The sequence below is a fragment of the Poecilia mexicana genome, unplaced genomic scaffold (genome assembly GCF_051168715.1).
Source record: "Poecilia mexicana isolate PSO_F unplaced genomic scaffold, ASM5116871v1 scaffold_5, whole genome shotgun sequence".
Taxonomy (NCBI): domain Eukaryota; kingdom Metazoa; phylum Chordata; class Actinopteri; order Cyprinodontiformes; family Poeciliidae; genus Poecilia; species Poecilia mexicana.
Genome location: NW_028263374.1, coordinates 25,767,220 through 25,793,152, shown reverse-complemented (window position 1 = coordinate 25,793,152; position 25,933 = coordinate 25,767,220). Strand labels below are relative to the sequence as shown.

At 38.1% G+C, this 25,933-nt stretch overlaps 2 protein-coding genes across 3 annotated transcripts in view; one reads left to right on the top strand and one right to left on the bottom strand.

Annotated features, from left to right (window-relative positions):
* pacsin1b (protein kinase C and casein kinase substrate in neurons 1b) overlaps window positions 1–14,661 on the top strand; it is a 30,128-nt gene extending 15,467 nt beyond the window's left edge. The window contains exons 2-10 of one of the 2 annotated variants that reach the window (XM_014987823.2): window positions 1,501–1,626; window positions 4,815–4,971; window positions 5,106–5,341; window positions 5,856–6,008; window positions 6,453–6,628; window positions 6,703–6,823; window positions 7,213–7,337; window positions 7,543–7,736; window positions 11,361–14,661. In XM_014987823.2, the coding sequence (XP_014843309.2) occupies window positions 1,567–1,626; window positions 4,815–4,971; window positions 5,106–5,341; window positions 5,856–6,008; window positions 6,453–6,628; window positions 6,703–6,823; window positions 7,213–7,337; window positions 7,543–7,736; window positions 11,361–11,470 (1,332 nt within the window). In that variant the 5' untranslated portion in view covers window positions 1,501–1,566 and the 3' untranslated portion in view covers window positions 11,471–14,661. Of the gene's footprint in view, window positions 1–1,500; window positions 1,627–4,814; window positions 4,972–5,105; window positions 5,342–5,855; window positions 6,009–6,452; window positions 6,629–6,702; window positions 6,824–7,212; window positions 7,338–7,542; window positions 7,737–9,293; window positions 10,141–11,360 lie in introns of those variants that run through there. The other variant, XM_014987827.2, reaches the window with a different exon arrangement.
* Window positions 14,662–17,606: 2,945 nt separating this feature from the next.
* On the bottom strand, window positions 17,607–25,712 carry spdef (SAM pointed domain containing ets transcription factor). The gene is made up of 6 exons (XM_014987828.2): window positions 25,421–25,712; window positions 21,007–21,448; window positions 20,207–20,404; window positions 20,072–20,119; window positions 19,662–19,796; window positions 17,607–18,737 (listed from the first exon to the last, which is right to left on the bottom strand). Exons 2-6 carry the CDS (start codon window positions 21,446–21,448, stop codon window positions 18,559–18,561), a joined length of 1,002 nt encoding a protein of 333 aa, XP_014843314.1. The 5' UTR covers window positions 25,421–25,712; the 3' UTR covers window positions 17,607–18,558.
* Between the last annotated feature and the right edge of the window lie 221 nt (window positions 25,713–25,933).

The following is a 25,933-nucleotide window of genomic DNA, read 5'->3' as shown; positions in this document are numbered from 1 at the left end:
CTGTTTGTTATAAAGTATTAAAATATTCACAACTTAAGACCTAATTTTTTAATCATGTGAAATTAAGTGTTGCTTTCATGTCCATGCTTCATGCTGTTCATTGGTATTTCTGTTCTGTTGAGTATGCATACCAAACTAATACTAAAGGTTGGCTATCTGTGAACCAATCGACATGTAAGGAATTAAGCAGAATGTGCAGAAATTATTTGATAATCACAAAATGAAAGCTATTTTTCATAATCTGGGCCTGAAAGTATAAACTGCCTCATTTTTTTAATCACTACTTATCATTCATATATTTAGGGAGGAAGAGGCCCTCATGTATTTATTTAGCTTAGACGCCTAATGTCTGTCTCACTATACTGTCAAAATGTTGAAAGTAAAAGTTTATTCAGATTTATTAAGAGTGAACATAGTGTCCTGATAAGTAGATTGGTTTTCTTTTAAAGATTCCTCCTACTTCTTAGCTGTTTCACTTCTTAGTAACTCATGGAGTCACAGACATAAATACAGCATTGATCCTCTTATTTAGCTCTCAGCAAGAAAGTAAATAAGCCCATTTCTCAAAATGCCAAACTTTATATGTATCACGCAACATATGCAATGTATCTCCGGACATGGTGGTCCTTCCTCGACATGTTAAAAGCCTGCAGCAGAAATGGCATCGATCAGCACAATTTCCAAAGAAATGCTTTTCCTGTCACATCATCTGTTTGTTGGTGTTTAGTATTCAGCAGAGGCTCCATGTAACCTGCCGTCTGCGCAGATGCAATGAAAGAAGCTTGTCTTCGTGTTGTTCTGTTTCACATTTGCCATCCAGTTCATTTGCATTTTCACTTTGCATTTTATTCTGATCTCTCTTATGCAGGTCATTATGTGTCTGTGTAGCGTAATTATGATTTGCACCTTTGTCATCTTATCTTACATAATGACTGGGATTCATGCACGAGTATTTAAAAAAATATAGACAGCGTGTTGCATTTATTTTTGATGGTTTCATCTGCAACAGCTCAGTGGTCATCAGCTTCTAGCTCAGCTCTTCCATATTTTTTGTGAAATTGACAAACAGGTGCAATATTCATAATATGATAACTGTGTTTCGTTTGAAAAAACATAACACAATTAACTCCCTTTCATATCATAACACAAGTATCAATTTTTCTATAATCTTTTAGTTCAGGTTAGGTTTTGGCATAATGTGTGAAATAACTTGCTTATCAGCCATATAATCACTGTGACTATCATTGATTTCATTTGCATTAATTCTGTGTAAATGAAAGCTCTTTTTAAATATCACCTCAACATTACTAAACACCAACAAACAGATGATGTGACAGGATTTCACTTTGTATGTAGAGAAATTTGATGTTTAACATGTTAAATTATGAGAATGAAACTAAAGCTTACGATATGATTCAAAAGTTATAAAGAAACTCATTTTTTCTTTCCATCTCACTCATCCAGGGTTAGGGCTCACATTTCTCTCATGTTACCCAACAGTGCATGAGGAATACCACTCTGCTGCAGACCCCTACATCCTGAAGCCGCCCTGCCAAATCTGGGATCATGTCTGGAGGCTATGATGAGTACGCCAGCCAGGAGGAGGCCACGGACAGTTTCTGGGAGGTGAGGAAAAATAGGGCAGCAGCGTTTGACAGATTAAACCTGAGCTCAGAGTGACACTGCATTGTGATGAACTGCCGGCAGACCAACCTCCTCTGGGTTGGTGAGAAGAAATACGATGCGTTGTCTCGTTTATCAGCGTTGCGTAGACTCACAACTGCACATAAATCAGGCATGTGCTCGACAGTAAACATAGCATCAGATTTATCATGAGTGTTGCGGCACGGATCTAAGGATTGCTCACACTTACTGAGCTGGTACAGCCACACTGATTGTCAACAAAGTGACAAACTGTCGCATTCTGAGGCCATTATTTAAGAAGGAAATGAGTAAGCAACTAAATACATTCATTCAACTGCAACATCAGGAGGTTTTCATCCTGTGTCACTATCTTTGGCCTTAGCTAGTCTTGTTTTATTTTTCCCTTTATAGCTTCATTATTATTGCACCTTTGTACTTTTGAAGTCATAGTTTTCAGGTATTTTCTCTCTGTTTATAACTACTTCAGTGTGCTCCTTTGCCTCTGTGCTGACTTTTATCTACTTCTAAGGATTAAGGTCCTTGTAGTTGTCTGCGGTTGTAGATGCTTCAAACTGTCAGTCTCTTATAGCTCTGAAAAGTTTCAGATAGGTTTCCTCTTCTTAGAAGAAAGATTTTATATGCGCTATAAAGTCTTTCAGGCAGATTACAAAACATCAAAAGCTGATGCAAAACAGAGAGTTAATAAAACTGAATTAATGATGCAAGGAGGAAATATAAGGGCTAAATGCACAATGTTGTCTAGCAGTGAACAAAGAAAAGAAAAAAAAGATTAAAGAAATAAACTATCATAATGCTGAACAATAAAAATAGAGAACAGATGGAAGTGGAAAAAAACAGATTCATTTAAGGATCCCTTCATATGGAATAAAGATTCTTAATAAAGAATCTTACAACAGTAGACATAAACTATCCAGAGTGTGGGTGGTCTTTACAAGGTATAGGACCTTTATCAATCCTGCAAAATTAGCTGGCAAGTCACCAAGTAAGGTTCTGTAACGCTATTTGGACCACAGCTGCTATTCTGACTTCAGCCAAATTGATCTCAACAAGCTATTCACACCAATACAGTAGATAACTCACCAAACATAGGTTTACTGCAAGTCAAAATCGAACAGCTAAGAAACCAGTGCACACATGTCCAAATTGCACATACATTTAGATGTGCTGGTTGCTCGAAGAATGAATGAAACTTTGAGATTTTCATGCTGCAGTTTTAATGCAAAATATATCTATCAAGGAAAAAAGTCCTAGACATGTTTGACCAGTCAATTTTGTGCAGACTTTCAGGGGGGTCCTTTTCTAGTGAGGAGCGGGTACATGTATGTAACTGCAATAAAAAAGAATTCAGAGAACCAGAATATACATTTCCAACTAAAACACAAAGGTCAGTAAAGGAGATTTGGAACATTTGAGTTGAAATTACAGTCAGTTTATCACAGCCAGGACTGTTTAATAGGTGAGACTGACTGTTCTGTATCCTGCATTGCCCCATCTGGAATAATACGACAGATCATAGCACAAGTATTAATTGTTCTATAACCCTTTACTTCAGCAATTATGCAAAACTAAGTTACAAACATTAGAAATGTTGTCTAGAAAGCAATTTTTAAAGGTAAAAATTGTTGGGTATATTTAGAATTACTGAATAAACTGATTCGAATATCATGGAAAGTATTGTTAAATAAAAATGTTACTATGTTGCGCCATTGGTGTCATGGTAATTTTGGTTTCTCTCACAACATTACATCAGCAACAATGTTTCTCCAACACAAAGAGCCCCATGTTATCTGAGCTACAAGTTCCCTGAAACACATCCATTATTCATGAGAGCTGGTGACTGATCACAGTGTGCAAAGCTGGAATAGATCTACCTCTCCTCCAAGAACACAGCCTGCCAAGTTCCTTCACTCTCAGACATTTCACAGAGAATAAAGATCCACAGCAGATGCTTTATTTCACATTTTTAGACTTAAAATGAAATCTCATCTTAGACTGTATTTTCTCCTCGGGTTACTTTGCTCTGTGCCTTCAGAAATCATCAGGTGCGGGGAAAATGTCTCCCTCCAGCACTCAGTCACTTCATCACAGTCTCTGCATCACAGCAAAGATGCTGCAGTACCGCCTGATGATTGCTGACTCGGCTGGCTGCTGCTGAGGCAAAGGCCTGGTGTGGAATACTATTATACGGCCTCAGCTGCTTCCTTTTAGACCACACTAACTGTTGAAAGTCATTTACAGGGTGACTTGCAAGCAAACACTGCGTTTAAATGTTTTCCACTTTTCTCGGTCATAAAGGTGGAAAATAATGGTTGTAAACAGAGGCTTCAACCTCTCTTTATCGAAATAGCTTTGTGTCTCTGGGGAGAACTATCAGCTCTCTGGGAGGTGGCTGCTCCTGTAGCTGTGGAGGGTTGTAAATTATATGACATTAAACCACCCCTTTCTTTTGATTGCGTAACTACTCACAGAGCAGCAGCAGCAGTGTCTTCCCTGCTGCTCCTCCTGCTGATTCAGTTCATCTCCCACAGGCTGCGAGGAGAAAAGAAGTGACATCTCACACAGTGAACTTTGGAAGAGTGAAATCAAAATGCCTCTTAAGCAACCACCCAAAATCTGTAATTTACAAAACCAGGAACAATTTGTGTTATGAACATTTGTATGTAATTTACAAACACATTCAAAAAAGGCTAATAAGATAAGAATGAGACTTGCTTTGCAATTTCCATATAGGTAGAACATATTTTCTGAGGTTACAAAATTTCTGATACTCCATATTAAAACCAAGCTAATAAGTAACAATGTAAACGCCTTTAGTTGGATGCGGTTTGGAATTTGTGCAACTGGATGTCATTCAGTTTTACGTACTGGACCTTTAAAGTGATAATTGAGTTGTTGTTTTTTTTTTCAAGCAGTGGTTCTGTTACAAAGTCCAGAGATGCAGTTAGACAAATTCATTTATATTAATTTTAAATTATTCTAATACAGTCCATTGAAAAGACTCATATTTACATTCCACACAGCCAAATTTGAACCTAAATATGATACAGTAAAATACTGAATTCTTTTAGCAACATTTTATTTTGAAGACAGCAGACAGCCTGTGGAGCTTCAGTAAACATATTGCACTGGTGCTTTGTTTTGTATTTAAGGTTGGGAACTACAAGCGCACAGTGAAGCGCATCGATGATGGTAATCGACTCTGCAATGACCTAATGAACTGCATCCAGGAGCGTGCCAAAATCGAGAAAGGCTACGCACAGCAGCTCACTGATTGGTCCAAGAGATGGAGGCAGCTGATTGATAAAGGTATAATAGCAACAACAGTTGTTTTTCTATTAAGCTATTAGTTTGTTTTTTTGCCAAATGAATTTAGAACGGACATATTTGTACTAGAGTATATGTTAAAAAAATATGACTTCAGATCTTAATTCCTCCACCAGGTCCTCAGTATGGCTCAGTGGAGCAAGCCTGGATGGCAATGATGACAGAGGCGGAAAAGGTGAGCGACCTCCACACAGAAATGAAGAACCACCTAATGAGTGAAGACTTTGAGAAGGTGAAGAACTGGCAGAAAGACTCGTACCACAAGCAGATGATGGGAGGATTCAAGGAGACCAAAGAGGCAGATGAAGGCTTTAAGAAGGCCCAGAAACCCTGGGCCAAGAAGCTGAAAGAGGTGAGAGTGAAACTGATGAACAAAATTCATCAGTTTTGTTCATAATGTTCATAAAGCATAATGCTATGCTTTTGTTTCTGTTCTAACCAGAGTCTGCCTTTGAAGACATTTGTACTGAGTGAAACTGAGTTGAAACCTGACTTTGATTAAATGACTAAACGTTGGACTTTTTCAACAAGCAGCACTTTACAGCATCAGTGTCTGACAGATTTACTGCATAATTTATAAAGCTACTCAATTAATAGATCGCTTAATCATCTTAGTGTTTAAGTATTTGAGCTGATTATTAAAGATTTCCTGATTAAACTCAGCCATTTATCAGTAATCTGCTCTTACATTTTTCCATATACCATATGTCAACCATAAACCAAGGTCATTATTTGCTGCATGTCATTTATCTGGTTTCACGTTGGGAAAGTATGTTTATGATATGCGATAATCCACTTAAATAGTACTTCTTACTTCTAAACGCAGATTCTCTGCTCAGGTTGTTTATGTTATCTTGTGTTGTCAGGTCGAGGTTGCTAAGAAGTCATACCACATGGCCTGCAAAGAGGAGAAGCTAGCCTCCACCAGAGAGGCCAACACTAAGGGAGACGGAACGACGCAGGCAGAGCAGAAGAAACTGCAGGACAAACTGGAAAAGTGCAAACAAGACTCACAGAAGGTGAGTTCATCAGCTGCAACGCCTCTGGGCTCATCATTATGTAAATATTATGTCCTATAAAAACCCTAAACGCAAATGAGCTGCCGTGCTATTTCAAAGTATCAGGGTTTGAGAGTGGCTTGGTTAATGAGTGACTGAATGCCACTCCTGCTCTTCTCTGAATCTTGTCTTTTCTTGAAGTGGACTCTGGTCACTTTTTATTACTTGAATCATCAAACATCTGATTCATTTGCTGTCTCAGAAAAAAAAAAAACTAAAACTATTTCTAGATTAATGTGGTTTATGTGTGATTGGAGAGACAGAAGAAGAAGATGTCAGTAAAACACCAGTAATCCCAATCATTTTTAGTAAAGACTTTACTAAAACGATAAAAAAAAGAAAGAGTTCTAGATAGCAGTAATTTTAATCATACAGTTTTCTTTGTTCTTTTTTGGTCTGATGTAGACGAGGGAAAAGTATGAAAAGGCTCTGGATGAGCTGGATAAGTGCACCCCTCAGTACATTGAGAACATGGAGCAGGTGTTTAACCAGTGCCAGGAGTTTGAAGAGAAGAGGCTGAGCTTCCTGAGGGAGGTGCTGCTGGATGTCAAACGTCACCTCAACCTGACGGAGAACCAAAGGTGAGTCAGCCTGAGACAGAAAGAGAAAGGCTCACACTCTGTGCTCACACCAAATCCTCGTTTTCTGTTCACAGTTATGCCGCAATATACAGAGATCTTGAGCGGGTGATTACTGCAGCCAGCCCTGAAGAAGATATCAAGTGGTTCGGTAGTATCCACGGCCCTGGCATGCACATGAACTGGCCAAAGTTTGAGGTGCTGTTGCTTATTTTTTCCTGTTCTCGAACATGTTGTTTTTCTAATTATTTTTATGCCTTTTGGGTTTAATGTGAAGTACTTTGTGATTTTAACCAGAGCTCAGTGCTGTTTAAATTTAACTTTAATGTCTTTGCGTAGCTACAACCATACTAAAATGATTTGCATAAACCATTAAAAGGTTGAAGTACACATCGGAAATGAAAAACGTATGCACAAAATCTATGTGAATTTTGTATTTTATTTTACTTTACTGCAGTTTAGTTTTGCTTAGTGTGTTTATTTATGTGCACTTGTTAAATGCAGATCGACAACTAAAAAGTAATAAATTTTTCACCTTCATTCATTCAGGTTTTTTTTTACTGTTCTGTTCATTGACTTTTTTGCAGGAGTACAATCCAGATCTTATCCACACCATCTCTAAGAGAGAAAAGTCAAAGAAGCATAACGATGAAGTCATGCTGACTAATATCAAGACTCCAGGAAGCAACGTTCAAGCAGAAGACAGGGGAAGGTCTGATCTTTATCCTTTTTAGCTCATCCAGTTCATTTCGCTCAGCTCTTCCAGGCACCAGTTACGGTTCTCGTCTATAATAGTCAGCATTTTCCTTCGTTATTACATAGTCATTCATTACCCAGCATAACAGCACAATCGAAAACAATACACATATAGTGTCAACAATACCAGGACTCATCCAGGTATTTCCCCTTCCTTTTAGCGTGAGCAGCTACGAGAAGAACCAGGCGTACTCGTCCAATGAGTGGTCAGATGATGAAGGGAAGGGCCTGAACTCGGGCAGCGACACCAACGGAGGGTCAAACCCTTTTTATGAAGAATCGGGCGAAGGCGTCAGAGTCAAAGCGCTGTATGACTATGAAGGCCAAGAGCAAGACGAGCTTAGCTTCAAAGCAGGTCAGTGCTTTGAACAGGAAACACATTGTATCTGCATTTTCTTCTGTCAGATTGAATGCACGTTTTTCTTCACAGCATCTGCAGGCCAAATCTGCAATTTGGCCTGCAGATGCTAGGATGCTAAAGGAAATTTTTATTTCCTTTAGCATCCTATGGATAAAGAATTATTGTGGTTTTTACGCTGTAGTTTTGTGGGGCGTTTTGTTTTATTGTTTTCTTTTACAAATGCACAATTCTAACTTAACATACACATAAACTGTGGTTAAAGATTTTATTCAGAAAAACAGATATTAAAGATCTAGAAAATACTCAGTGAATACACAGAGTTGAAAAAGTATTCATGCCCCTTTAACCTTTTTGTTGTTTTCACCCTAAAAGCACAAATCTCAAGCTATTTTGCAGGAGTTTGTTTTGTTCACTTTAGGTTATTAAAAATTATTCCAAGCTTTGAACATCAAACAGAGCCTGGTTTTCCATCATCTGACAAAGGAAATGGAAAGAGTGTGGACCATGTTATCCGCCTAAGCTAACTAAAAAACATTATTAATCAGAGAAGCAGCCAAAACTCTCATGACAAACTCTGGAGGAGCTCCACTGCTCAGGTGTGAGAACTGACCAATAAACCAAAAAAAAATCTTCTTCCATCTTGACAAGTTGTGGGAAAGAAGACGATATCATATGACAGAACCCAGAACTTTGGGTGAAAGTGAATACAGTCTTGTGAAAAAAAGACTGTGTGCAGTCAAAAAGGGGGTCATTCAAAGTGTCTCCTGCTTACTTTATGCAATTTATTCAATATATTTCAAAATGTGGGATATTTTTCTTCTCTGTATAAATGCATTCAAGATCAGCTGATAATTCTTTTTATTTTTTTTTATTGTATTTTAATCTGAAGTTATTCTACTGCAGTAAAAGGTGAATTTATTTTAAGGATTTTTAACACATCTTTATGGATGCCAGTAACTGTGGAGGAGGCTGATTTTAGCTTTGCTCCAAATTACAAATTAGAAAAAGAAAATCATCTGTTTGAAATAAATTGAGGTGAGATATCATGGCAGCTTAGGTTTTGTAGCACAATTACTTTTCCAGTCACATCTCTTATGAACTGTCAGGTCTTCTCTAAAGACAGTTCCCTTTTCAGCACCATCTGTCATGCTGCGTGGACTCAACACTCATCGTTCTCATCCCTTTGCATCCTGATCATTTGTTCCTTCCTAACCTCCTCATTTAAAACTCTAACTCTTGTCATCACACTCTTTCAATCCAATTGTAGTTCACTTTTTTTTTAACAGAGCACAACTTCACAACTTTTCAGAGCACCAAAAAAAAAAAAAAACTAAAATTAAATCATAAGTAATTCACCCTCCTGTTGTCCTCAGGTCAAAATGACCCGAGGACAACAGGAAGGTTCATATCAACTCACAAACTGTCCAGTTGACTACCAATGTTAATCAATCCAATCCATCGTTCTCCCTTGTTGCTTTCACCCTTCATTGCTTACCTCATCTCCCCCTTCTATCCATTCTTCTCTGTTTTTGCTGTCCTTGTTTTTTCCAGGTACCATCTAGGGGATGTCCTAAGTTGACCAGGTCATTTGGCCCATCCTGAGTCTCCTAGACAGCAATAACAAGACTCCCCAGATGAGCCTCAACCTTCAAACTCATCCATTATATCAACCTCTCTTCCATAAATCACAGACATAACTGCTTATTTCCACTTTATTTCTTATCATTGTGGCTGATGCCACGCAATGGCTCTAACAAAATATTAGCAATGTTAGAAATTTTACCAAAACCATTTAAAATGAAATAAATGCAATCTTTACGGTTTTTAAAATTTCTTGAATTTTAGGGGGAAAAAAGCATTTTAAAGTCTTGTTTTGTAATGTGACATATAGTCAAATCCAGATTTATCTACTTGATGCATTTTCATTGATTGGTTAGGTTTGATGCATGCACGCTATGACTGGGTTGTTTCCATGTTTGAAGATCACTGTATTGGACTGTAAAGCTGAGCTGTAAAGCTCGACATAATGATAATTGCAACAAGAAAAAATATACATTTACAATAGAAAAGCACAGAAATCCAAAAACACACTGAGGTGGATAGTTTAGGGTGGGTAGCTTCATATTTATTCACCTGGATAAAAGTCAAAGAAATGTAATCAGCAATATTATGAGGAAACACTGTGAATTTGGAGCAGTTGATACCTTGTGTTAACATTTCTGGGCTGCAAAATGGTTCTTTGACTGTAGTGAACGGTGGCTAAATTTGATGCTGTGATCCAACAAACCTAGTTCTGTGCCATTCTCGGGTTTATCCCTGTTTGTCTGAATTATCTCAAAGCTTAATTGTGTGATCCAGATCCTGCAGCCATGTTTCATTAAAAATAATATTTCACTGCTGTCCCGATGTATCCTTCATGTTTTAAATTCACCAAACAGTTTATGTAAAAAATGCCTGCTGCTGTCTGTCAGTCCCTGTTGTTTAGCTGGAAAGCTGTAAGTTACAGTGGATAACTTGAAAGAAACCCATGTAAGAGTGGTCCAACTCTTAGAGTAAGGAGGCCAGAAATAAATTTATAGAGTGATATTTATGCATCCAGACAGCAGTTATAACACAGAAACAAGCTGGAAGTCAGAGAAACCAGTTTGAGCCTGAACCACACAGACTTTTATCAATAAGAGGATCAAATTATCTCAACTCAGACTCCAGAACAAAATGTGACAAAGACATGCAGTCTTACCATATTTTCCATGGCAGGGATTGTTAATAAGCATATCCAGACTGGATGCACACATACACAACAGCATATATTTATGATCTGTAGTCTTGAGGGGAAAGTGCAATAATTCAATACATTAAAAAATATGTGATAACTTTATATGTAGTAATGTGACATAGTACTACTGCTAAATCAGTATTTCAGGCTTTATATAATGATTTCATGGCAGCCATTGGAAAAAAAAGACATTTTCTCAGATTTTTTTTTTTCTCAGAATCAGAATTATTTCAATTATTTATGCAGCAACAGGCAAATCTAGTCATAAAACTCAGATCTTCCAAACCAATTTGACACTCTTAATGTGGATAAAGTGAAGATTTAGAAATCCTGCAACAAAAAAGAAGCCGTTATGTGCTTATTTTTTATAACAGCAACATAATTTACATACACCTGATAATGTTTCTTTTATATTTTTGGATTTTGACATAAATTGACAAAGAATCACTACACCGAGAAAAAAGTCAGAATTCTTTTATTTTCAGTGGCCATAACCCTCTTCCATATTTTAGATGTAGTTCTTTTTTTAAAAACTATTTTTTTGACAAGATATTTATTTGTTGTGTTGTGTCCCTTTTGCATATCAATAGCGTCTGCAGAGCTCAACATTACTTTAAATTCCATCAACATATTTGGAGAAGTCGAAATAACTTTCACACAAATATCCACATGAAAGGAAAATACGCCAGGCAAACATAAAACTCGAAAGATGCTACAAATCCTCCCGATTTGGAAAATTGGTGGCAACTTCCTTTCATGTCCTTGTGGTCAGCTACAAAAAACAAGAAAGAGGTGTTTCATTAAATCCCCCTCCCACTTTCTGTCCCTTTTTATCAATCAAGGTGATTTGCTGACGAAGCTGGAAGACGAGGACGATCAGGGCTGGTGTAAAGGTCGCCTGGATAACGGCCAGCTCGGTCTTTACCCTGCCAATTATGTGGAGCCGATCTAAACGTCCCCAGCCGAGGACACTCAAAATCCGGACTGAACTGTCCACTCACGCCCGCATATTGCCAGAGACTTCAAAGCAAATCTTTCTTTTCCCGAAAAGGAGCAGCAAGCTGTCGTCATCGTAAAGAGGATTGCTCAAACTCACATCACCTCCAGTTACAACAACTGAAGCGACACGTTGTTGTCTCGGAGTTTGCTGTCAGCCGTGATGCTCTTCTCTCATGAGAAATCGAATAAGGCGCCGGGGTATCAAGAATGAGCTGTGCATTTATGTATTTTAATCTCTTTTTTACCATCTGGATGCTTGTATAGTTTGTTTCTTTATAAAATACACTGTTTTCTTCCTTAGTATTTACACTACGTTTAGCATTTTTGGAAGTGTATGCGCATTTCATCTTGTAAAGTTCAACTGGAGAATTTAAAACCACTTTCAAAGCTGCATGGCCTGCAGAATGTTAGCTTTGCTTAAAATTAGCATTCAGGCTCACGCAAATGTAACAAAATGCCTCCCAGCGAGCAGAGGGCCAGGAACAAGACAAATATACCACAACTGTCTAAACACTTCATTTTTTTCGTTTGTCGCAGAATCATGTGTGAAGTCCTGCATACAAACTGAAGGCACCAGTGTTAAGCTCGTGATTTAATCAGTCGAAAGTGGAACTGACCTTTGACCCTTGAAATAAAGTAAGCAGACCTTTTCGATGTCAAATAACTGTTACTATTGCTTGGTTATTTTGAATAATCACGCTTACAAACGAAACACATAAAATAGCTCAACTTAATCGTGGATCAACTGTCCTGTTGAAAAGTTCTTATGCACTCACCATGGGCATGAACAAGGATGTGGTGCACAAGTTTGAATTTATTCAGCATTGAGACAAAATTATACATATAAGCTCAAGTGTATACACAACCAGTAACATTTGGTTAAATATCCCATAAAAGGTTGGTCTTTACAGATATCAACAAGCTTGTGGCGTAATCTGACTGGATGTTTGACTATTCTTATTATTGAAGTTTGCTTAAACTGTTTGTTTTTTTGTTATAGACCCAGCTTTATATGATAGCTCATAGAATTTTACTGGGGTTGAAATGACAATCTGCCAGCCGGCTTCATTTATTCTGTTTGAATTCCCAATTGTGTCTATAAATTTTGACCATTTTTCAGAGTCAAATAATAATATTGATATGGAATGAAATTTGAATCTGACCAAAGATTACGGGATTAAGATTAAGAAATGTAACCTTAATTGCAGGAATTTTTGGAGTAGTAAAAGTCATGCTTTCAACTCTGAGCACTATAACTACTGTAAAGAAAAGTGGAGGCAGATTCATGCTGTGGGGCTCCATCCAATCTGTTCACCTTCCTTGCTCAGATTAGTATCAGTGGGTAGTGTGTGTGTGTGTGTGTGTGTGTGTGTGTGTGTGCGTGTGTGTGTGTGTGTGTGCGTGTGCGTTTGTTTGTAATACCTTGTGGGGACAATTTTCCTGACATATACTACGTTGTGGGGACCAATTGCCCCTTGTGGGGACCGGAGCCTGGTCCCCACAAGGGGAAACCCTGTTTTTGGGTCAGGGGTCAGATTTAGGGCTAAGGTATGAATTGAGTTTTGGTTAGGGTTAGGAAAAGGGTAAAGGTAAGGTTTAGGCTGTAGAAATGAATGGAAGTCAATGGAAAGTCCCCACAAAGATAGCAAAACAAACGTGTGTGTGTGTGTGTGTGTGTGTGTTTTGGAGCTTGTATGTGTAATTCTGACCTTCTGTGCATTAGAATAATTGAAAATGAATTCAACAAATTTGTGCACCCAGTTCTTGTTTTTTATTCAGTGAATTACATATGACATCATGCCCATTGTGAGAATATGCTAACTTTCCATCAGCTTGGGATAAGTTACTACCTGGAGTGTATAAAAGAACATAATCCGCCGTGTAACCTCATTGAGAAGGTGCTCTACCAAGAACACTGAAGAGTGCAGACTTGTGCTGCTGCGTTACTCTATTAAAGATAACAGAAACTCACAGTTACTCTCAACAGAGATTTTCTCGTTTGAAATGGAGTTCTCTATCAAAGACATTTTTTTTAATGCAACGCTCCACTTTTCCCATTCTCTGCGACAATGTGCCTAACTTCTCTGTCACCTTTTATTTACTCTCTTCTCTTTCTCCCCCAATCAGATGTGTTGATAATGCAGCCTCCATGATCACAAGCTGCCTTGTAAACATCAACTCGTAGCTATTTTATATGGAGATTAGCCACATTTACTAACCAGTTTTATAATTTATTTGTTCCTGTAATCAGTGTGGATTGTTTATTTTGAGCGAACGTCGGTGACTCGCAGCTCTTACCCCCTGTGATTTTGTGCATGTTGATGCGCCCACACGCTGTTTACTGAACTGATCCAGCGCATGGTTTTGATTAGTTTCCATCTACTTATTGGCTGAGGCTCAAGTTAATTAAAGCCCCATGTTGTGTTAATGTTTGTTTCTTTCTTATATTTTATCTTCAGTCAGGAAATTCAGCATATGTAGCAGTGCTGTATGAGAGGCTGGTTTGATAGCTGCACATGCCGTTGCAGATTCCTGTTTGGTCTGGGTGGCAGGCTGCTGTTTCTCATGCAGACAGGAAAAGCTGCAGAGTTAGACGCAGAAAGAGGATCCGTCTGAAATATTGATGAGACGCCAGACTTTTCTGCTTTGAGAGCAAAAATTATTTTTTCACACAAACCCCCGAAAGTGACACATCTGTTGTGTTAATGCCTCTGTATGCTTCTTTTTCATGCCTGCCTCTGTATGGTGTCAGCGCTAGATTCAGAGAGGTGAAAGGCCTCTCCAGAGACTCTCTGCCATCAGTGACAGAGAGCTTACCTCTTCTGAATCTGACTCCAGCTCATCTAGATCAGTTTACATCGACACAAGGACTGACTGAAGAACCTGTAGATGGAAAAGCTTCCGCATCTCAGCTGTCATACCTGTGTCTTTGTCTGTATTTGAAACAGGACGGGGTTGTTTACGTCAAATGTGAAGCTCCTGAAAGCCAGTAAATGACAACTTTTTCTCTTGTGCTTTATTCTGAATCTTCAAAGGAAACTTTTAGATGACTAGAGGGCTTTCTCTGTACTTTTAGCATAGTGTTGTAATTTCCAAACTGTAGTGCCTGTTCTGCATAAATAATAAAAAAATATTTCATCTGAAGTTTGAGACATACATTGAAGTCTTTAAATTAGTTGAGACTAATTTAAGTACAGACCTAGTCCTAAGACACTAACGGGTCACCAGTTAATGTAACAGACATGTTTTTGTAATGTGGAGGAAGCCAAAATACAGCTTCAAACTTTAAAATTGCACTTTGAACATTCAGTATTAACTTTATAAATTTGTCAGACTTAGTTATCCAAACCAAACCATTTTAAACAGTAAAGAACATGTCAATGTGATTGAAAAGTGAAAAGAAAAAACATCCACATGAAGACATCTGTTACAGTGGCAGCCCTGCTGAATAATGAAGGACTTAAATACTGTTACTCCTCTATCTATCTATCTATCTATCTATCTATCTATCTATCTATCTATCTATCTATCTATCTATCTATCTATCTATCTATCTATCTATCTATCTATCTATCTATCTATCTATCTATCTATCTATCTATCTATCTATCTATCTATCTATCTATCTATCTATCTATCTATCTATCTATCTATCTATCTGTCTATCTGTCTATCTCATCTAGTTAGTTGAGTTTTATCAGGAAATGCATCAACAGTTAGAAGAGAATATTTTCTGGATTTTCCAGACATTTAAAGTATGAATTTAAACTGAGAAAAATTGCCTTTCCTGGATCAATATTTTTAAATCATGATTTACAAAACATTTTCAATTCAATACAAATCAATACCTATTGTTGCCACTAGATGTCACAAGATATCTTACAAACAACTTTATGATTTATTTTTAGAAAAAATATTTGTGTAGTTTAAGTAACTCTCTTGCTATCGAAATAATAAGCTTATCTCCAAACTAATTACAGTTTAGATATTCCCTCTTCTTATGATATATTAATATGTTTAATACGACTATATTCACAAACTTCCAAAGCTAAAAGTTTAATTTTTTACAAACGTGCAGCATTGTGTAAGGTGAACTAATATTTTTCAAGTTCTGGAGCTATTATATAAAGTTGCAAAGTTTTTATATATATTTTTTTTTTACTTTTCGTCTTTGTTTACATTGAAGGTGTCACTTGAATTACAGAGAAATCCTTCAATGGAAAAAGAAGAAAAACAACTGCTATCTGCCTTTCTAAGTAAATTTTGCGGTTGGCTTCTGTTTTTGTTTTTTTTTCTTGTTGACGGTTGGTAAAACACACACTGTTATTTCCCTCAGTCATTTTTGCCCTCTAATTATCACTGCATAATCTTGTGCACTATGAGAAAATCTTTGATCCCGTGCCACTTAAATGAATTTTAATGTAAGCAGTCGTATGAAATGATAATAATTACCCCTCACCATAGAGGCACATTTTAACTGGGAATGCACTCTGCATGCATGTTAGCACATTGGCATTTTACAATGGTGTAAACTGCTCCCATCATCCAAGACATCACATCAAGACTGACTTCACACTACACATACTATTTTTTTTACTCATATTTCCTCTTAGCTCCTTTGAAGCTTGAGCAACACAAGAGGAAACAAGTTCACCTCTTACTTTCTAACCTCAGCGCAAGAGGTGTTTTTTTTAATATTTTTTTTTTTACCTGCCTCATTTAACTCAAAACCACCTTGTCTTGGCAGATCTTCACTGCAATCACTCACCACTGGAGGAAAATGGTAAATATGATACATTTTTTAAAAACCTGTTGGATTGTGTGAAAGACAGTTACAGAAGAAAATGTCAGTAAGGACATTCATGAGAAAAGAAAGGACTGCGAAATTAAAACAGCTCTTCAAACAATATGTGGTTGTTTTTTCATGTACCACAAACTCGTGCAAATTACCCACAGGTGGAGTTCAAATTTAGTTTCTGTCTTAGTTTGTGTTCTGTCTGAATCATGAAATTTGCCTTTACTCAAGAAGTAGATTATTGGGACATTAGTTCATTTGAAGTACACATTTGCATAACTGTTTTAAAATCACACGCATGATAATAATTTGATTGTGATGTGTTAAAATATTAAGTATGACCTTATTTTTAAAACGGATGCCAAACTATAACTTCACGAGGCATGCTGAACATGCCTCATTTTATCTCAGTTTTGTGTCGGAGTTCCCATAGTGTTACTCCATTGCAAAGTCATGAATAACTGAAGTGAAATAAATTCAAAATTTTTGCAAATTAGATTTAGAAAAGTATTACATATGTAAATATTCAGATGTTATCTCATAACCGTAAAGTCCAGTGCAGCCAAACATGTTCAGGAGTCATCTAATTAGTAGCCAGAGGCTATCTGTGTTTATGTTGGAATATAAATTTAGAAGTTCAGTAAATAACTGAATAAAAACAGGAATGCACCAGACAGGTCAGAGGAAAAGCTGTAGAGAAATTTAAAAGAGGTTGAACAATGTGGCTCTCTTCCGCAAATCTACAAAAGACATGGATGTTCACTGTGTCACAACCGTCAACAATACTACCGTCAAGTTTGGCTTTTATAGAGAAGTGATAAAAAGACTGTTATTGCTTAAAATAAAAGTATTGTGATTTTTTTTCTCCCTTTCTGCAGTTGTAGAGTTTTAACTACCAGCATTTTCTTTATCCTTTTCCCCTCCTATCTTCATATCTCATTTCCATTTTAACTATTTTTCCCACCTATCTCCTTTTGTGTTTTCCTCTTTCTTTTCCATTTTTATGCCCATCTAATGAACCACAAGTGTAAACATACAATCAGGGCTACAAGAAAATTGTTTATATCAAGGCATGTTCATATGAAAGAATGGCCTGATGAAGATCCAGATCCAAATAAATGTATGTAAGCTTTTCATTTAATCTGACTGTACCTGGCATATTTTGGAAAGAAATGGGCAAGATTTCCATGTTCAAAGCTGGTAGAGGCGTACGCTCCAAGGATCGCAACTGACTGCACAGAGAGGTGATCCATCAAAGTATGGACTCAGCAGGGATGAATACAAATACACACCGCACTTTTCAGAATTTTATTTGTAAACATTTTAGAAAATGTTTCCTTTCACTCCACATTTACTTTGTGTCCTGTTATATAAAATCATCCTATAAAATACACAAACATTTGTGGCAATAATATAGGAAAATGTGAACATCTTATTTTCAAGGATGCAAGGCACTCCACTTGACGTCATGGTTACTACCCACTTCATTTAACATTTGTAATAGTTGCATTAGGATGTTTTCATGTTAGCAATGAGACAGTGAATTGATAATAATTGGTTTTCAGCACGTTGTGCCTCAAACATCAGCAACCTAAAATGCAATCTATATAAAGCTACATGAACCAGAGCTGACAAGATAAACCATGAAGCGCCTCAGCAGTGCCGTTAGAGAAAATGTCACTCTTATCACGGAGGAAGACAAAAACAAAATTGGCCTTATCATCTCCACCACATAAAGTTTTAAGAATTGCACTTGTGCATCCAAATTCATCAAAACTGCTGAAGTGTCCTTCCCTATACTTCCCAGAGGAGATATAGAAGCCTGCTGTGGCTTAACAGGTCCAGCATCACAAGATGTGGTGTGGATGACTGAAACAGAAGTCATAACAAGCGTAGGTGTAGGAGAGGGGCGACTGCAAGGAGCTTGTTTGTTAAAGCATAGGTGTGGCGCTGTGATATCTGAATTTAATCATGGAACCATCACCAGGCAGACCATGCAAACAACAAGGCAGTTTGTTTATTGTAATCTGTGTTTGCTTGATTCTGCAGCAGGAAAAAAAAAAAAAAAAGCATCAGACGCAATATTTTCTCTCATCCTCATTGCTTCTGCAGAGGAAGGCACGTTTATCAGTGCATGTGTCCAAAGTCGCTTTTCATCTTGGGTTTAATTGTTCAAGTGCATTGTTAGATATAGTTCTGTTTTATTGTCATAAGACTCCTTCTCATCTTCCCAGTCTCCTGAAGCCTCATACTGGGTGAACAAACTGGTAGACCAGTCTCTGAGACACGTCAGGCTTGCGGATGATTCCCTTTTTGTAGTACTGCCGAATGGAGCGGCTCAGCTTGTCATAATTCATAGCAGGCCGGTTCTTCCTGAGTCCCCACAGTCGTGCCACATGAGCCGAGTCTTCGATTTTAAAAATACCTGCAGGGAGAAACAGGAATCTTTAAAAACAAAGCAAAGCAAACAAAAAACACACATTGCAACAAGTACAAAACAGAGTGTGAATACATTTTTGTACTTCAGTCACAAGTCAAACACATGAGCTTAGAAAGAAAAGTACTGCAAGTTTTTCCAACCGCTGACCTGTAGTTTGTGGTCTTTTTTTTTTTATTAAATAAATAATAATTAAATAAAATAAATTGGAGAAAAAATACAAAAGTTATATAATTGGAAACTAATCGTACATTTAATTTTACTTATGTAAGCAAAGAATAATTCTTATCCAGAATTTGCAGTTCCAGAAAAACTGCAATGAATAAAATGAAGTAAATAAAATAAAAATGAAACAAAATGAACAAAATGTGCAGAGTTGGAGAATTTAGCTGGCCAAACTTAGCAAATGTTTAATATTTATACTTGTCTATCCTGCATATTCTGGTAGAATGCAACTCACTGCTGAAAGAGGTTTTTTTTTTGTTTGTTTGTTTCATGGAGTTTGGGAAATAATTAATAAATTCACAACAATAACTATCTCTCTAAGTGTTCTAAGCAACCACATGACAAATATCAGTAAATGGATCTTAAACTTTGTGTCATACTGTCACTTTTCTCACCTCCTGCAGCAGCTGACTGTGCTGCAAGGCTAACACTAGTTTTACTAAAGCAGGAACAACAGATGAAGAGTCCTCTCTAACCAAGTTGATTTTATTTCTCTCCTCTATAACATGTCTTCTGCAAAACACCTTTTTGTTCCACTCATAAAAAACTTCTTTCTTTTGAGTTAAATTACAGTATTTTTATGAACCACAAGTGGATCCGCCAGCCCTGAAACCTCACTACTTTTTGCATTCCTATTTGTCATACTACCTTAAAATACATTTAGTAAAATGGCAGGAGATGCTGCACCTTTTTCTTTATTGAGCCAGCGTATGCAGCGACCATAGTTGTGAGGTTTGAGCAGCAGCTCTCGGAGGAACTGCCACAGATGAATCGGTTGACCCGAACAGGATGAATCTGCCTCGGACCAAAGCTCCTGACAGCCTGCATAACAAAACACAGGCATGTCCTCCTTTAGGCTGTTCATATCAACCAACTAAAATCTCACAAAGACATTTATTATTTGAAGCACGCATAATGTAATAATTAAAATTGTGAACTTATAAATGGTGAAGTAGATTGGTTATGTGAAGAGAGGAGAGGGGGAAAACGTGCGCTTTAGATTTATTGAGCCTCCTTTTGTTTGTGTTAATGCAGCTTTCGTTAAGGTTAGGTAATGTCCTTAAGTACAAGAAAAAGCAGGAGGAAATCAGTCTCACCTGTAGCTTTGGTATCTACAGCTGAGCACCTCTCTTTCATCCACGCAGCTGGAGATAAAGGTGACAGACAATCAGTTAGAAGAAATTTGCTCATTTCTTTTTGTGGTTTGTTAAATAAATGAAGACGTCATATACCTGACTTCCATATATCCAGGTGAGCGTACAGCGTGTCTCCGCACAGTGGGGAACGCTGCCGAAACTCCTCTTCGCTCATGGCACACAGGTCCTTCCCTGTCAGCTCCTGGAAGGCCTTTCCTGCATGGGGCAACCTGTACAGGTGCTCAGTCCACAGCATCCACTTTTGGACATTCCCCGTGTTCCACTCTGTAGGGTCTGTAATGAAACAGAAGAAATTCAAGCAACCTGTTCAGAATAATCACAACATGTGCAACAACTGGCTTACGCAAAGCCATTTTCAAGTGTATGTTCTCTGAATGTTGTCAGGCATAACTCAAAGTACATACAAGTTATTATCTTTTTTTATGTCGCTGCAGTCCTAATCAGGTGAACAGATGACTGGGGATCACGTAGGTATATAACAGCCAGAAGCAATACAATGCAAAAAAAACGCTTTCTTTGTTTGCTTTCCAAGCAGCCGAGACCTCGCCCTTAAGACTGTGTACACGGCTGCCAGGAGAGAATCATCACTGTCACAATTCAGGGAAACTTGTTCAAAAGGTCAGGATTAAACAGATCCTGGAGCAGGCAAACATAAGTTTGCGTCAGTAAGGATATGATTGGGAACAGCTGTCATCTTAGCTGGGCTATTTACACAAAAACTTGTTGATTTTGGGAGTAAGATTGGTTCTCCGACTTAGCAATTCTTTTATCTGCAAAGAGTGAGCAATGCTCATTTCATTTTGCCAGTTAGATGCATTAATGTTCTTCAAAATGATGAAGTGCAGCAACAGGTGTGGTGCTGGTGAACAGCCTACCTGAGGTGATGTTGAGCAGTTTGCAGGCTGTTTCGATGTCCTTCAGCACCTCTCCTACGACCATGCTCTGTACCTGCTCCAGAGAACGGTCCTCCATCTGACCCTCAAGCCCAGGAGAGAGTCCATGCTCCTGGCTATCAATGACAGGGCATTGCTCTGGCTCCTCTCGGCTATCCATGCGGCTCATGGGTACAGCTAGTGCAGTGGACCCCTCCGAAACTTTCACCACCCAGGCGGCATCTTCAGTGAGGAGCATGTCGTAGCAGGAGAGGTAGAGGCCCGCTCCACGCTCCAGAGCTTCTATGTTGGGTTTGATGTCAACTGTGTCCCAGGGGTCTTCAGAGCATCTGGTTCGCTCGTGGAAGACGAGTGAATCCTCTGTCATCCCAATCCGGGACACGAAGTCAGAGCTCTCTGGTAAGCCGCTCGCTGGATTCGACATCTGAGGAGAAAGACAGAGAGAAGACCTGAAAGTCATGCAAGCATCTGAATGACCTGGAAGATGCCAGGAAAAGGATCAACGTAAATACACCACTAACATCTGAACCTTGTGGGAGCTTACCTTGTCAAATTATGTCTTATTCTTATTCCTCCAAGTGCTAAAGTACCAACTATCCTCCCAGAAACACCATCCTGTGTTACACAAGGAGTTGATTTGAGACTGGGTAGTTCTTCCTTTATAGCTTTCCCAAAGTCAAAATGAGATTCTCAGGAGATAAACCTCAAGGGAGAGTAAAAGGACACCCACCCCTGGCAGGCATGAGGCAAAATGGATTTGACTGAGTCTCTTATTTGTGGGTCAGTGGCCCAGAATGGTTCTCATCTTGGGGGTGGATGACTTGTATTGAGACCTGAGGTAGCCCTGCTGCCACTTTCAGGCTTTCAAGGTACCGTCTTGGCGGCCCTCTGTCTCCAGAGTCAGCTGGAGATTTTAATCAAAAAGATAATAAAGAGAAGAACATGAACAAAATGTGCCCAAAACCATGTGTCCACAAAAAAAAAAGAAAAAGAAAAAAATCGTTTTCAAGTGAAAACCCTTATTGATGGGTGTGGGGTTCTTCCGAACAGGAGATCATCATCCAAAGTGAACATTTGCCTACGTAACCTGCGACAAAAGTGTAATCTCGCATATGGCACCAATAATTTCTACCTGCCACATCTGGCATATGGGAAGTCACACTACCGCCACACACCAGGTTATCAGTGATTGTGTCTGAGGTGGCAGTAAAGGAAGTGTGTCTCCACTGAGCACATGTTCAGTGGAGTAATGGCTTGATTCAGTGGAGGGTAAACAATTAAAGTCTCATAAAGTTTGCATAACAATAAATTGTACTTTTTAGGCCATATGCAACTTTAAAGCTAAGCTCTGACTAAATTCAATAGGATTTATTCAGGTTATGAGCCAAATTTTAGATTTGATTTCTTTTCTATCAAAAGTTTATATCTTCTTTTCCAAACCTCTCCAAAGTTGAATTATATTATCATTCTCATATTTTGTGAAGACTCCTCTATCAGCCCTTACTCCCTCAAATAAAAGGTCCTCCTCCTTGCTCTTCCTTTTATCTCCAAACTTTTGGTAAACGCCAGCCCATCCTCCACTTTTCTCCATCAGGAGTGAGATTAAATGCCTCTGGTATCCCAGCTTGCTGCTGCGTGTCAACTCTGCTGTGCAACAGCTTGCGCTAAACCCATTAGCGAAGCAAATTTAGCCATATTACCTTCTTCCAAAAGGAAGAGAGGACACAGGAAAAAGATACAAGCTCACACCCCCTGTTGAGAGAGGGATTAAGACTCTGACTGATCTCTAAATGAGTTTGGTCAAGACGCTGATATTCATTTCAGGAGCTTTAGAGCTTGCTCCATTTACTCCGCAAAGAAAAGAACTCCTTCCTGAGAAGCTGATGTGTTTTCACCATGATTGGTTTCATTTTCTTTTCTACAATCTCGAATGATATTTATTGCAAAAATACCCTCTGTTTTCATTGGAATGAAACAAAAAATTGCCAGAAGGAATATTTTTTGAGGCCAAGAAGTAAATACTTGAGTTCTGCTTCCTCCTGAATTGAATGCAATTGCAGACCTGTGAAACCATTTGAGCTTAAAATTAACCAGTAATCTCCCATGACTGATGTGAGAAAATGTGGCAAAATGTTCAAATTAAAGTTAATAAGTCGACATTATACAACCCAAAAAGTATGGGCTTTGTTTAAAATTAATACTCAGAGGTGAGTAAGAACAAAAAAGGCCACAAATGTCATCTGAAATTCTTTATCTAATGGTTAAAATCATGTTTGCAGAGAGCTCTGCTGGTGTCATTTGAGTCTGGAGCTAAAGGAGTGTGAACAGCCAGGCGTGACTGTTTGCAGTGTGAGTGTTAAAGGGAGATCTCTCTTTTTTTTTTGTTTTCCTTTCCTTGTTATTGTTTCTCATGGGATCTTTGGGCTAACTAAGGAAGTTATTCAGCAAAGAACAGGATTGAAGGAAGGAGCAGCATATGGCTTCATGTGATTATTTACTGGATGAACCTCTGTTGGTTAGATTCGCTCATTTAGATCCTTTTTATGGCAATGCTAATAAAAGCAGGTGCTCAGCTCACACTGTAAATTACATTCAGACGTAACATGGGTCTGTTTATGGATATTTGCTTATTTTATGAATCAGAGGTAGAAGCCCATTTTCCATTATCTGCAGAGCCTGTTCTGTATATCATGTTCAGACCATCACAAAGCTCCTTTTCTTTTCTTTTCAGGAGGATTGTCATTACTAGCCCCTATGTGTGTTGTCTTAACTGGCATTGGGGGATGATGGTGCACAGGATGAATCATTCCTGCAGTCAGGTGCACAGGCATCGGGCCAATATCCTTGGAAACTGAACTTCTGCAAAGACATTTTTTTCTGCTAGTCCTAATTAATTCTGTCAGAGAATTGTATTTGTTCTAAATGGCTGAGATAAGCCTTCAAACCTACATTGGCAGATGAGCAAAAAAAAACTGTCACCTGGAAAGATGGATGAGGGAGCGGAAGTTATATGACCCAAGCCCCTGAAGCCTGATCCGAATGGTTCATTTTCATGGTTACTGAGGATATTTATCTTTATCAGCATCTACATCAGAATGGGATTTTAAGAGCTATACATGCTGTCACCTGTTCTTTTGTTTTTTATGTGGTGTAACTGTGGCCTGATCTCTTATTTATACCTGCTGGTGTTGTAGATTCGATTTTGGCCACAACTTCCCATTCCTGGTTAATACAAAGCGTTTTTTTTTTCCCCCCAAGTAAATCATTTGCTGTTACGCTAAATTCACATGCAAGTGAAATGAAATTATCCCTGCAGTCGTGGTTCTTTTTCCATTTTGTTCTTCTAAAAGGAAAAGATCAAGACAAATGTCGGACAAGAATTTAAACTGAAAAAAACCCCTAGAAGTATTTTCACTTTAATAAAATCTCTTTAGAGAAAAATAGCGTCTTAGTTGGGTTGCCACTGTCCAGCAAGAAAGAAATATTATTAGAAATGAATAGCACTGCTGAGAGCAGATTGTGGATGATTTTAGGTTTCAGATATAATAGTTACTCCCTTAAATGATGAGTTATTTATAATTTATCAGTGCACAGACATCCCAGTCTTTTTTATAACACACAACTTTCTCAAACCACAGCAAAAATCTGCAACTTCAAAACAAATAAAAATTACATGGGGGAAATTTCCCCCATAAAAATACAACTAATGTTTTCTCTTCTCAGATTTAAAACATTTGATCAAGATAAAATTAAATTATACTTTTATAGTTGTAACATTGAAACTGTTTGGCTGCAAAATCGCTCTTGAGCAGCCAGCCATCTTTATTTCTGATGATGATGGCACTGCAATCCCAACCTGGTGATTACATCAGACTAATAAAAAAAATTAACACAGAAATGTGAGCCTAATGAACAGTAGGCTTAATATCTGCTTAAAGGTTATTTTTCAAAAGGTATGTTTGAACTGATAAAAGAGCCTTGTTGAAATGCATATTCTGATTTATTGAATATGCAACTTATCAGCAATTATTGGAATGAGGTGAAATTTTCAATGTAGGAATCAACAAGTTCATTTTGTAAAGCATTGATGCAACTGTACTAATACAGTTTAAATCATTAAATGCCGTTATAATTGTATAAAATGACATGGATTACATACTTTCTGTTGAAAGAGTTTAATATAATTCACATTTAAAGGTTGACTGTCGTTTCTATGCCTGTTCAATTGTGCAGCAATCTCCTTCTGGTTTCTAAATAAAGATGAAATGATGATATCATTTTAACTCCAGACAAAGAGCTGCACAGTTGTTCCCTTTTAAATTGCAATATTAAAGAGATGAATCACAAAGACAAACATAAAATATTTAGGATCTAAGTTTAAGTGGTGTCTTCTTACCTCTGCAAAGATGCTCTGATGGAGAAAGCTTCTCTGCAGATGCGGTTCTCTGCCTGTGAACGAAGGAGAAGCAGGCAGTCCACAGTCTGTTTTTTCCTTGATGACTGATGCTGAGCCCCAGGCTGAGGCCTGGGATCCCCCTCGTAAGCTTTTTTCTGGCACAATTTCACTGAACCTAAAAGACACAGCCTAAAGCACAACAGCAAACTAAACCTCAAGTGAAAGCACCTGCTGGGGGTGTGTACAAAGTGAAAGGGAGAGAGGACAAGTGACTGGGTGACTGAGTGCAAAGGAATTCCAGCACCATTGACTGCAATTTATATTTATAAGGCCGTTGTGTTTACTTACGCACACAACCCAGAGCATGTGTGTGCGTGTGTGTCTTCATGTTCGTGTGTATCCAGGCAAGCACAGAGTTTCCTTCCAAATTAATAGTTGACTTCAGAGCTTGAGTGAGAAAATTGAAAGTGCCACTTTAAGTGTTACAGACAAATGCTTCATTGTAGTCATGCT

Coding starts and splice junctions, on each gene's coding strand:
- spdef (XM_014987828.2), bottom strand. CDS start 21,448: ATGTCGAATCCAGCGAGCGGCTTACCAGAGAGCTCTGACTTCGTGTCC. Junction 20,120..20,206: donor CCTGGATATATGGAAGTCAG/GTATATGACGTC, acceptor CTTTATCTCCAG/CTGCGTGGATGAAAGAGAGG. Junction 19,797..20,071: donor TGTAGATACCAAAGCTACAG/GTGAGACTGATT, acceptor TTTGTTATGCAG/GCTGTCAGGAGCTTTGGTCC.